The sequence below is a fragment of the Physcomitrium patens genome, chromosome 18 (genome assembly GCF_059467195.1).
Source record: "Physcomitrium patens ecotype Gransden chromosome 18, ASM5946719v1, whole genome shotgun sequence".
NCBI classification, from domain to species: Eukaryota; Viridiplantae; Streptophyta; class Bryopsida; order Funariales; family Funariaceae; genus Physcomitrium; species Physcomitrium patens.
Window position 1 is genome coordinate 7,385,744 of NC_143427.1, and position 12,734 is coordinate 7,398,477.

General features: G+C 35.1%; 2 protein-coding genes across 3 annotated transcripts; one reads left to right on the forward strand and one right to left on the reverse strand.

Annotated features, from left to right (window-relative positions):
- Nucleotides 1-7,025: 7,025 nt before the first annotated feature.
- Nucleotides 7,026-11,609, forward strand: LOC141046483 (uncharacterized). Of its 2 annotated transcripts, none has more exons than XM_090244356.1 (6): nt 7,026-7,091; nt 7,592-7,857; nt 8,083-8,213; nt 8,386-8,461; nt 8,602-8,785; nt 9,099-11,609. In XM_090244356.1, exons 2-5 carry the CDS (start codon nt 7,663-7,665, stop codon nt 8,731-8,733), a joined length of 534 nt encoding a protein of 177 aa, XP_090100482.1. In that variant the 5' UTR covers nt 7,026-7,091; nt 7,592-7,662; the 3' UTR covers nt 8,734-8,785; nt 9,099-11,609. The 2 variants fall into 2 exon arrangements, with proteins under 2 accessions (XP_090100482.1, XP_090100483.1); XM_090244357.1 differs by having other exon boundaries at nt 9,103-11,609.
- Nucleotides 7,085-11,057, reverse strand: LOC112295205 (peptide-N4-(N-acetyl-beta-glucosaminyl)asparagine amidase A). Its single transcript, XM_090244264.1, has 5 exons — nt 10,826-11,057; nt 9,674-10,713; nt 9,299-9,401; nt 8,673-8,746; nt 7,085-7,383 (listed from the first exon to the last, which is right to left on the reverse strand). The coding sequence occupies exons 1-5, from the start codon at nt 11,055-11,057 to the stop codon at nt 7,282-7,284; spliced, it is 1,551 nt and encodes a 516-aa protein (XP_090100390.1). The 3' UTR covers nt 7,085-7,281.
- Nucleotides 11,610-12,734: the final 1,125 nt, after the last annotated feature.

Here is a 12,734-nt window from a genome sequence, read left to right on the forward strand (position 1 = left end):
AATAGATTTATGGTTCATTTTTTTTTGTAGTAAAGCTTAAAGATAGAATCTATATTAAATAGGAATTTGAAAAAAATTGAACGGTTGGATCAAGAAATATGAATTTTTAAAATTCAAGATAAAAACATCCTTTGCAGAAAGAAAATGTTTTGAAGGGTTTTATTATAATTTGAGCTTTTGTGCAAGTTAAAGGGATTTTTGGGAGATAAGACATCATATATAAGCCAAAGTTAAACTCTCTACAGCTAGGTACTCAATGTATTCCCAGATTGCAAATTTTGCCATATAACAATAATCTCTAATAATGCAGCATTTAAAGCATTCATGTTTAGTAGAGCTTAATCGTAGTTAATAGCTAATCTATTTCAAATTTATATATTTTAAGTTTAAATAATATTTTGATCTTATAGCATCATTGATTAGGACACATCAATCACCTCAACATATAACATATGGTACACAATCATCTTATTTTTAAATTATCTTTATTAATACATAATTTATCTTTTTATAAAGGTTGAGCTTATGAAAAACATAATAACATGTCTTTCTTCAAACCACCTACCACACATGCTACAACATTATTCGCCTTGCTTCATTCCAACCTTTGTGGTTTTATAGCTACTCCTTTTCTTAGAGGGGCTTATTACTTCCTCTTATTTTTGGATGATTACTTATGCTTCACTACAAACTTTTTTTTAAAAAGAGATTTGAATTTTTTTCTCTTTTTTAAAAATATCATTGCTAAGTTATTACTCAATTTGGCTAATCGTTATTAATCCTTTACACAAATAATGGTAGCAAATTTACAAGTAAAATATTTTCAACTTATTGAGAGCTTTATGATATTAATTATTATTCTAAGACTCTTTACATTCTTTTTTAAAATAGTATAGTTAAGTATAAAAATTAAACTTACAACATGTTACATGCAGCTACTTTCAAAATTAGTTATTAGACCAAAGTAATTTTTACCACTTCTTATTTATTAAACCTATTTCATCATTCTTCCTTCTTGGATTTAACTTCCTAAAAATGATGGACTAGCATTAAATAAAACCTCCATCACTTACGAGTTTTTGGATTTTTAATTTTTGCTAAAATATCTAATACTAAATGTACAAAAATTAATCCTTTCACTTGCCAATACTTATTTTTTAGCTATGCCAAACTTCTTAGCATTAAAGGCTATCAATTTTATAATTTATAAATCTATAAGCTCTTTCTAAGTCAAAATGTGATCTTCAATGAAGATTTCTTATTACACCCTACTCCTTCTCTAGCCTCTCTTCTTCTTTAGAAGGAATAAATGATCTTCTCATCTTACCCATTATAAAACACTTCATACTATTTAGTCCACGAAGGTCATCACGAATACTCCATACACCACCTACAACATCAAAAGTGGCTCTCGTGATCACTTCACCTTCATTGGTGGTATCATTGACTCTCCAATGACTTCCACTCTTTATGAATCTTGATGGTCATCAAGAAGCTATCTCAATAGACAAACTTAAAGTTTCTTCATCAATGTCTTATATCTCTCCCATTCAATGATAAGGTCATTGGCACTTCTAGTTCTATATTCTCTTCATCTATTGTATGGAAAGTAAATATAATTCTTTAATCAAGAATGGTACATGAAAATTGGTCCTTCATCCTTCTTATCACTCTATTATAAATACTAAATGAATATTTCTTTGGAAATATAATTTTGATGGTTCTTTAGCATGCTTTAAGGCACAATTTGTTGCTCAAGGTTTCTTGCAATAAGAAGGTCTTATTAATCATAAAACTTTCTATCTTATCATTAAAATGACATCATTATGTTTTTTTCTTGCTTTAGCTATTCAAAGCTATAATGACATCTCTTGCATTTTAATTTTAATCTCTAATAATATATCTTATCTTATTTTGATTAAAGCACTATTTTCTTTTCATTTTTCTATAATAATCAACAATAAAATTGAATATATCTTAGGTATTTAGATTCATAGTAATCATACCACCTCCACTTTAATTCTCTATCAAGACAAATATGTATCAAATATATTAAATTATTTTTTTATAAATGATTGCTATAGTTGAAGTAATGCAAATTATGCAAGAAATTTAGATACTCAAAAATATACTTTTAAATACTTATTTTATCTCAATTCATCTCTTTTAAATTGGTATTTTAAGAAATAATCCATGATATGCATATATTCCATTTTTTAGCATCATTTGTTTATTTTCTAATAACATTTATGCCTTGCAATGCAATTTGTATATAAATAGATAGACATTGCTTGTTGCTTATTGTAATGACATTGGTTGGAATTTGTAAATATATAGTATTATATGTGTGAAGGATTGCACGTAGTTTTTAATTGCTAGATGCCTGTCTTTGACCTCTAAAGGTATACAAGTCATGATGTATCAATTAGGATGTAACGATTTTGTTGGTAGTCAATTATTAGATCATGCTATCTTTTCTATTTTCATAATCATTTCTACCTCACATCATTAGTTCTAGGAATTAATCTACATTAATTTGGAAGAATCTACCTTCTAGCTATGTTAAGTCACATTCTCCCTAAATAGACTTTATTTTATTAAAAGCTGTTGTCTGTGAAGTTCAAGTTCATGAACTTGAATCTTTATAATTTTAAACTGCTTTGACTCATATAAAGCTTCTATATGTACTTTATAGCCTTTAAGGCTCTCCATTACATTTACAAGGTTTTAGCTATGGATGAAATTGTGCATGTGGTTTGAGAGATTGTGATGTTAAAATTTTTGATTAACAAGAGAGAAGAACTTAAAAGAAGAAATCTATTTTGAAAATAAATAGACCATGCACAAAGACTTCAAATAAGAGCTCTTGAAGGAAGGAAAGAATCTATAAAGCTTGAGTTGTATTTATTTTTTTACATGAAATATTTTACTTATTGATAAGAATAAATATAAGTTATGAAAGGTGGATATGTGGTTGGTCAAGTAGCAAGTATTTTAGTTTATTAATCAACTAATAAAAAAATTTCTAGTAATATTTTACAACCTTCGAGTTATTTGTGGAATTTTTAAAGTTAAAGAATATTTATTGCTATTTTTTTATTACAAACTTATCAAGTTTTAATATGTATAACACTATGAAAGTAAAAATATGGATTTTTTGTTTACATGCAAGCCTTAATATTCTTTTCAAGAAGCTTGAAACAATGTAGGAAGAGCTAATTTATTAGCAATTTTGTAATCCTTGAATCCAAAGTATGAGGTATAGTAAAGATTATTGATATGTACTTTGAGGGATATATATCAAAGATGAGTACTAATTATAATGCTATGGCAAGTAGTTCATAAAGATTTTTCTTGAAAAATTATTATATAGAATAATTTCTAATCAAGCAATCATTATTTGATAGCAAGCAATATCTCTTCAATCTTGTATTCATCAAGCAATTCTAAAGGCTTCTCAAAATCAAAACTTTGAACTATATAATAAATTCCAAAGCTATTCAATTTCAAAGTGATTATCTTCTTTTTAAATAAAAATACCATTAGCTTCTCTATTGTTGCTCCTTCCTACTATAAAATCCATGCATTTGTTAAGGTCTCTCATATGTCTTTCCTTAGATTTGAATCTTAAGAATAATGCCTGCTTCAATCTATCTATGGTTTTCACACACTCTAACTTCTCCAAACTCCTAGTATCAAGATTAGAAGTTTGGTTGAAGTCCAACATTATCATCATTTTGAAATAAGATCACAAGGTTCTAGTTTCATTGTAGCAATATACTTGAGTAGATGGATCAACCACATTTATAATTTTTTTTTCAAATCTTCTATCTTCTTCGCTCTATAGGACTAAAATGCTTATTAGTAATCTAAATATTCCTCTTTGTTTGCAATTGTTGATGCTATGCTAGTTTCTAATCTCTTTTTGAAGTCATTATGTATCATACACGTGCTAAGTCATGATCAAGAGCTTGTATAGGATCAAAAGGTGGATCCAATTATATTTGGTTTTTCTAAATAAACTTAGAACTTGTATTCAAAGCTTGTTGCAAAATAAGTGATAGAGATTCTTAAGTCTTCTCTATATAATCTTCACTTTAGACTATCTAAAAAAAAAACTTCAAGAACCAAAGTACCCTCTATTGTGGATGTTAAAAACTTATTTGATGTGCTCACTAGAAGTTTCTTTGATTCTTCAAGAAATATTATTAAAAATATTTAAAACAAGGATTGATATCTTTTATCTTAGAAATAATATCAAATATATTCGTATACATATCAACAACTTCTAATCTAACCATTGTCATAATAGAAAGAATTTTTCTTAAGAAAGCATTGGGCTTTTGGTTATCATTAAATACTCAACCAAGCCTCTAAATAAAAAAAATACCAATTCTATATATAAAATTATCCTTATAAGGGCAATTACATCAATATATAAGCCCTAAGTACCAAAGATCACCAAAAATGTAATAAAAATATTATAAATCCTTATATATCCTTAAGATAAATTTTTTTCAAATTTCAACAGGTTATATCTCATAATCAAATTGTTCAAAAAAATCCAAATTTTACATGAAGTACTAATGTACTTTTAAAAACTACTAAAACAAATTTCAATTATTAATTCATTACAGATCTTGAGATATTGTCAAAACCCTAATAGTAGCTTCAAACCCTTGTTTATATATACCTATGTATAAATTTCTTTATATGTCACAAAATAAATATTTAAATACCATAAAATTTTAATATATAGCTTTTTAATTTAATAACATATAATTTTGGAAATTTTGAGCCAAAAATTCATCTGAAAACTCAAGACTATCAACAAAACAATTCACTTACTACCTCTAAATTACATGTGCTATCTTCAATGCTCTATAACTTCTTCATACAAACTCTAAATACAAAAATTCTATTATAAAAAATATAGATCTTAAAATCATCCTTGTGGTTGTATCTCCTAATCTCTAAAATCTATCATAAAATCCCTCATATCCTCAAAATAGTAACAATATATCTTAAAAAGATACCTTAACTTCAAATGGCTATAATTTCATCAACCTAACTCCAAATCCTCTAAAATTTTTACAAAAATTATAGTCCAAATCCTAAACCTTACAATCCTTATTTTATATTTTCAAATGCTCCTTCTATAGTTGCCAAAACCCTTGTTATGGTTGTGGACAACTTGCTGAATGCCCATTGGACATGGCCTTGATCAATAGGGATAAAGATCTTTATCTTTTGCCTTCATCCAACTATGCCTTCATTTCATCCCTCTCCATAAGCCTCCTAGTAGTTTAGATTTTTATCTTTAGGCTTCCATCTATTCTTAAAGCTCTATACTAAACATCTAAATCTTATATAATTTAAATATAAACTAGTAAAATATAATAAAATTTTATATTTTATAATATAGTAAAATTTAATATCTATATATAAATATATCTATATATAATAATATAATAAAATTACTACCTATATATAATAATATAGTAAAATTTAATATTTCATAAATTATTATAGACAAACTAACAAATTCCAACTTTTAAACTTTAAATGGTTTGTCTTCTTTTGAATAGACCGCCCTAAAGTTTCTTCAAATCTCAATGTGGTATCATGGATATATATTTATTATAATTTTTATTTAAGTGATATGAATAGGTAGAAGTAAAAATAGATTTATTTTATAATATCTTCTAGAGAAGCTTCTTAGAAGCTTTATAGATGCCGCTTTTACTTTACATGTATTTATAGTTGATTAGTAGGTTAAAAACTTGGTCAAAAAATTAATCATGTGCTACATATATTAATAACTTATGAAATAAGCTAACTATGTGGCGTCCATATAGAAAACTTGCCTTACAAGTTAAAATATGTGTTGTACAAAGTCAACATGTTTTGCAGGTCCTATAGAATGTCACTATGTAGCTCTTATGTAGATAGTATATATAGAGGCAAGAGTAAAGCTTTCTTCACTCTTGTCAATTCTTTTCTTGTTTCTAGTCTAGTTTCAAGAGTCTATGGTTTTCTTATTTTTTGGCAATAGTCATTCTAGTTTCATTTTATTATACATACTTCCTTATTTCTATTTTTTCATACTTCTTTCAGAAAGTTTCACTTATTTATTTGCTTTCATTGAATTCTTGTCCTTGACATGTAGTCCTAGATAACATCTTAAAGCTCATTGGGCATGATCTTCAACAATGGAAATGAAGTCCTCTATCACTTGTCTTATCTATTCACATGCAATGGTTAAGGAGTCAAAATATTATACCTTTTATATCAAAGCCCATCTACATTCTTTACCAATAAAACTTAAAACTTCTATCTTTAATTACAAAACTTAAAATACAAACTTAAAAAAATTAAACAAGTATTTTATTTTATTTTTATTTTTATTTTTTTATATTTTTTTAATTACAATCCAAACCCTCATAACATTTCATATTATTTTTATATATTATGCTACTTTTCAACAGGTTATTTGCATGATGGCTTTATATAGGAGAACCATGCTCTTTTACACTTTTTGATCTATAAAAATTAATCTCTCTCTTTAAATTTTTCAATCTATGCTAGAAGTAGCTGTACGACACTTCACGTCTTCATGATAAGATTTATGGTCATTTTCTATCCAATACGGCATGACACAGAAGTTGTCTTAGTGCATACTTTTGATTCAGTGTTACGTTGGTTAGCTTAGGTGCTGTCAAGTATGACCTCTCAATGAGTGGGCATAGTTTCGACATGACTTCTATAGTTATACTACTTCAGTTCTGTAATTGGAACTGACCCTCACCTGATTTGCATTTCACAAACTAGTAATCCAAGAATAGGATCAATGACCATATAGTGAGTTCATTTATTGTCCAATTTTATGGCTAAGGTTTTGGACTTGAATTGTAGGTGGCATGTTTTCCTTTCAAAGAAATAACTGCCTTCCTCTGCAACTCATGTCAGCATTTTGTGAAGCTGCATATGCTTGGCTCAAAGCAGGTCTAGAGAATATTGTACTGGTCCTCTGTAAGGGAGGGATGGCGTACACTGGACTAATGATATCCTGCCTCCTCTTCCATCTCAAAGTATATTCATCTCTTTGTGTTGTGGTGAAGCAGTATGAATTCCATCTCCAATGCAGCATTTTGTCATTTACTTGTTTTGTGACATTGGCACTGGATTAGTTTGTAATTTCACCATGGCATGTATGTTTTAGTCATTTTTACTTCAAGATGATGATTTCCAAGTCAAATTTTGCTACTGTTTATCATTCAGTTATACACTTAACTTGCTTAAACCAAAGTATGTATTCTGGTTGTTGGTGTAGTTCTTTTCCACGGTAGAGGAGTCTTGAACTACTTTGTCGCACCGATTTCTCTAAACGGTTGTCTTTCTAGCCTCCTGTGTACAACTGAACCATTTTCACCTGGTTCACTAGTACAATCCTGCAAAGAGCATGTGGATCCTATGCTTGCATACACACTTTATGTGGATATTGATGCCGCTACGATGTATTTTTTACTTTCCTACTATTCCGTTGTTCTTGTTTGCTTGTTGACACCTACGCGGTTCATTTTCATCACAGATGTACCTTGAGAAGTATACGATTGATCAACTGCCCATCATGGATCCGTCCTTCTGTGACAATTTCAGATCATGACGGTACACTACACGCAGTCCCTCTCGAGAATTCCATCCACGGAGGACTTTACCCGCGCAACAGTCACTTCAGAACTGAATGCGTATTTGTTTCAACGCAATAGCTTTTTTTTTTGGGAAACGGATTTTGATTGTTGCAGATTTTTTTCAGGTTCCAGGGTATTGATCAGGATTAGCTGTTACAATGACCAGGTGTGTTGTTCACGAGCAAGAAGCATCCTGAGACAAGGACTATGTTGGTTCTTTCATTTTCCGCTCTTACACTCCTCCAATAATTCTCTTTACAGATGAAACAGATGTCCTGGTTCAGCGATCAATCGGAATTTCCGTTTACGCGCTTTTCAATTTGTGTATATAATGCAGATGATTCTGTACCGTTGAGATTTCGTATCTTTAGGGTATTTGTTACTAGTGCAGGCAGAAGACGTATGGTTGAGTGCTTTGAAGAGCAGAGTTTTCTTGTTTGAACTGCCTGACTGCGGACATGCTGCTACGGTTGATGGAGATTTTAAAATTCACATTCAAGACTGGAATGTTGATTTTTCATGGTGATTGACTATCCTCCTAAGTTTCTTCATTTACAAAATTTAGATTTAAGAGTTGAAACAGGTGTCGTTTGCTATGTCACCTGAAGCTGAAGTTTCAGAGCATGAGATCGTGTGCGTTAATCTCAATTTAAAATGTTTCAGATGTTGACCAACTAGATTCTATTGATTGCAGTTGGTTGAATACGAACATGATGGAGGGAAATGTTGTTCTTCAAATTCTTCAAGTAAATGACCTTGATGGAAACGAGGTAAATTTTCTTCCTTGGCGTAGACTTTGATGCCACATTTAACCAAAGGTTTTCTTTTTACCATTTTCGAGAGTAGCATCCCGGTATCATGCTAGAAACGCACTTCCAGTTAACCAGTTTCCAATATACTGGGGCTGAAGGAGGCAGCAGGATTTCAAGTTGAATTGGAATTGGAAGACATTAATTTATCGGTTTTGAAGGCAACTAGCACAGGAGATTCAGCGACATTAAATTTCAGGTCATCTTTGCCTCCAGGCATGACCTCTGGTTGAACATTTTCATGCACTGATACAGCAACAGATGGAGAGACAAACATCTTCACAGGTATTTCCTCCATTTGGTCATGATTGGTTCAGGTTTTGAGTAGAAAAATCGGCGAATCTAAAGCATGGTATCTGTTTATCGTGCCACTAGTAGATAGTATATTCCTCTCTACAACCTCTGCTGGTGGTCATGTTTATTCGCATTGCAAATGCTACCATTTGACAATAGATAAGCCAGAGGTATTTAATCCTTCACTGAGCCAGATAGATGTTTAATTGCTTTCAGGTGCTTTTAGCTGTACCCACCGTTTCAGGCTAGCCGTAGATGTCACAATTAAGTCATCTGCCAAGTTCTAATGTGAAGAATCTTGTAGACAGTGAAGAGGAGGAGGAAGGAAGTCCAAAGGTTTCAGCACGACCATGTACAGAGAATCGAGATATCAGAGTATCTGAGGCAACCGCTACAACCAGCCAGACACCATTTCAAACCGTGCTATCCAATGCTGTTACAGAAGTTAGCACGGGGTTTTTAAATGCTATGGACAAATTTGGTATGACCCATTTGAAAGCTCACCCACGATCTGCGAGCATGCCCAACAGCCCCCGAAACGTTTCTCTGGAAAGGCATGATCACGGCTCTTCACGATCAGCCGATCATGAAAAGGATGGCTTTTCCACTGGAAGTTTTAGATTCCAAACTTCAAAGGCGGAGCTTCAGAAAAAATTCACATATGATTTCGAGGGCGGTGAATCACCAAGCGTAAACACAGACTTACCCGACAACAGTTGTCGAGAATATGCAGCATTGTCCTTGGAATGTGACAACCGTCGCATTTCCTCCCAGAGTGAAGATCCAGGGTCTTCGCTTAAAAGTGAAGACGATGCAAGTTTGATATGCAGTGATCCCCCCAGTGATTTTCAAGCCTTGGCTGCTGCCAGTTCAGCTGACGCTTCTCTCTTCACTTTTGGTGAAGAAGACTACGATAGTGACGAAGTATGACGCCGCCACAATCGAGCCCCCGCCCTCGCCAATCGTGGACTGCATCTGCTGCTCTTGATCCCACGAACGGTTTACATCCACCTTCACAAACACCGTCCCATTTTCGTGCTGGGTCTCCCGGTAGAAAAACTTTAAGGGAAAGCTCGTGGCGCGACGATCGTAAACCAGGTCCTTTTTGTCTGATTTCACGACCATCTTTGCCTCCGTCTTGCTATCCTGGTGAACCGCACTGGCTCTGGCGCCTTCGGTATACACGAGCTTGTTCGAGAAGCGAGACGAGTAGAATGCACTTGTGGTCAGGTTGCCGAACGAGGATTCCAGGTAACCTTGGTATGAGAGCACTCTCGAGGCATCTGTGAGGAACGTCCCGTCCAATCCTAGGAATCTTGACTTGGTATGAGATTGACTAGCAACGGTGGAGTGCTCTACCAGTTCACCTTTGGTGACATGCAATGACGGATTAACCCAGAGGTGCAGGTTAGCGTTGATGAGCCAGAAGGGAAGGGCATTTGTGACTGTCGCACTGAATGTGTGGTTGAGTCCGTCGACGAGTTTACCGAGAAATGGCGTGATGTCAACGTCGTATGAAGGTAGGACAAAGGAGCCGATGCCGGAAATGGGCCGCCAGAAGTAGTAGTCAGCGCCGCCCGTGTAGAATACGGGAAATGGGTACACGGCTCCTGCGAGGAGGCCATCTACCGACACAAGCACCTCTCGGAAGGTGCCGTTTCCTGCAACTCGGTCGCTGACGTTGTTCGCTTCAAGGAACTCATTGGGCGGGTTGGTGTACCAGAATTCATCAGAGCAATGGAAGGAGACGCAGATCTCAAGCACTGCTTTGTATGTATTCCGTGGTATTTGAACCTCTCGGCTCTGCACATCGCTTTCGTTGTGTAGCTGGAACCAGTATCCACCATTAAGAGGAGACGCCTTGGCGACTGGGAGGATCACATCGGCAACGCCTCCGTAGCTCTTTTTGGATGACTTCGCTGTCATCGATTGTATCGCCGAACTTGTGCTGGACTAAGATTTGGTTGCAGACCTCCTTCGCTCCATAGGGTATGTACACCGGCTTTGATACCTCAAAAAACTCCTGCCCACCCTGATCTCCTTTCTCGTAGTGTTGATCAGGTTTTAGAGCCTTTCTGGGGAATCCGTGAATCCCATTCAAATGGCGATGCGGCGAGATTTGCCCCATAGCATTAGAAAACTTGCCACCCAACACTTCCGGAATGTTAATTACGATAATTAATAGGAAACCCAAGAGCACGACAGGCGTCTGCGAATGTGTGCTTTGAAATTTTCCAAGTTTCTCATCTCGCAAGGTCCCCATCACGCGTATACTGCACAGATTCCAACCATCTGACGTGAATAAACTACTACCCGAAGCGTCTGCTGGCATTCCATCTATTTCAGCTAAAGTCTAGGGTTGGGCAGCGTGGCGACAGAAAGTTAGAATAGTTTTTTCTGAAGGGTAGAGTACATCTTACCTTCAAACATAAGAGAGTCAAAAACTAGTCTTGCAAACATAAGAGAAGATAGTTGCTTCTTTAACATGAGTAATTACAGAGGGCGACGGCTGATTAAGGCAACAGATGCCAGCGGGGCAGGTTAACTGATTCTAGAAATGCGTACGTTGCTCGTTATGTCCACTTGTGCTGTCAAATCTGCAATGCATCCCTGGAAGCTCAGATGAGCATCATTCATTCCAGCACCTCCTCAAAGGAAGAATTCTTCCGAGACAGTTTAGATGTGAGTCAAAATTTCTGGAAACGTGTGTTAATCTGGTTTGGTTAGGTCTGCGTTTAAAAGATGGCCTTTACCTTATCTAAAACGGAATCAATAATAACTCAAATTGCCTGATTATTGATTGTTAACTTAAAAAGGATTTTAGAAATTATAAAGTGCATTTTCGGAACACGTAGTTTCAAATTTTTACTTGATATATCCGCCCCTGATTCTAGCAAACTCACTGACCCACCGATCCTTCACTGTACTGGGTCACTCACGGGAGAGAGTCACATCCTGTCCTGCACACACATCAGGTGCCACTCTACTCCCTCCTCTTCTAGATCCCATATTCCCCTCTGCGCTCTTCTGTCTGCTTCTGTACATGACATCCACAACGAGACGACTCAGGATGAGGGGACACAACCATCAGGAAGAATGTGAGACTGTTGTCAACCTTCATAAATTGAACAACATATCAGACATGCCAAACGCCATACTCAACCCTGTTTTACTTAACCACTGCCATGTGTAAGCGATTCCTCTTTTCTGTGCCTACTCCACAAGCACAAGCTCGAGGATGATGAGTAAACTTCGCAAGATTGGGCTCACGACTGCTATCTGAGTGAACCCGGTGAGTACTGCAGCTTCACGTTTTTGCACCGCACAGAAGACAGGAGGTAAACAAAAAAAAGGTATGGCACCAGCATCCATCGCTCCGAGCTTCATCTGGGGGTGTCTCATGGCCCTCACGGATCCTCAAACCTCGTCTGTCACTCTACCTGTCACCTTACTCACCTCTATCACACTCAGCTCCCAGCTCCAGCTGAATCCGTTGCTAAAGACAACACATTCACGTGGCATTCAACGCGAGGATTAAACTTCATTTTGATGTCCCTCTGCTGCAAGCTTGAAAAAACCTCATGTTGGCACTTGATCTTGCTCAAGCCCCATTCATCTCGTCTCATCTGGTATCGAAAAGTTTTTCGAGTTCCCACTTGCCGCTTGGGTTGCTGTTTGTGTGGCTAGATGCCATCGCCCATTCCGTTGCAGTGAACCTGACTAATTCTAGCCATCGGTTGCAAGTTGAGTGTGATGATATGGACAGGCGCTGGTCACCATCTCATTGACTTTCATTTCATGGTTCTGTGTAGGATTTGATCAGCATCATATCATGGTTCCCAGGTCCCAACTCATTCTCATCAAATCCAACGCCCACAAGTCCAGGCCCCATTTGCACCTGTACAGATTTCAAATCTAGTTGTGGAACGCAGACAGGATT

Excerpts from the sequence above, each read along its gene's own strand:
- LOC141046483 (XM_090244356.1), top strand. The coding sequence starts at position 7,663 with ATGACGGTACACTACACGCAGTCCCTCTCGAGAATTCCATCCACGGAG. Across the intron at positions 8,214-8,385 it reads TGGAATGTTGATTTTTCATG|TTGGTTGAATACGAACATGA; the intron begins GTGATTGACTAT and ends TATTGATTGCAG. Across the intron at positions 8,462-8,601 it reads ATGACCTTGATGGAAACGAG|GAGGCAGCAGGATTTCAAGT; the intron begins GTAAATTTTCTT and ends CTGGGGCTGAAG.
- LOC112295205 (XM_090244264.1), bottom strand. The coding sequence starts at position 11,057 with ATGGGGACCTTGCGAGATGAGAAACTTGGAAAATTTCAAAGCACACAT. Across the intron at positions 10,714-10,825 it reads CTACGAGAAAGGAGATCAGG|CGAAGTCATCCAAAAAGAGC; the intron begins GTGGGCAGGAGT and ends AATCGATGACAG. Across the intron at positions 8,747-9,298 it reads GGCATGCTCGCAGATCGTGG|TGCATGAAAATGTTCAACCA; the intron begins GTGAGCTTTCAA and ends TTGCTGTATCAG.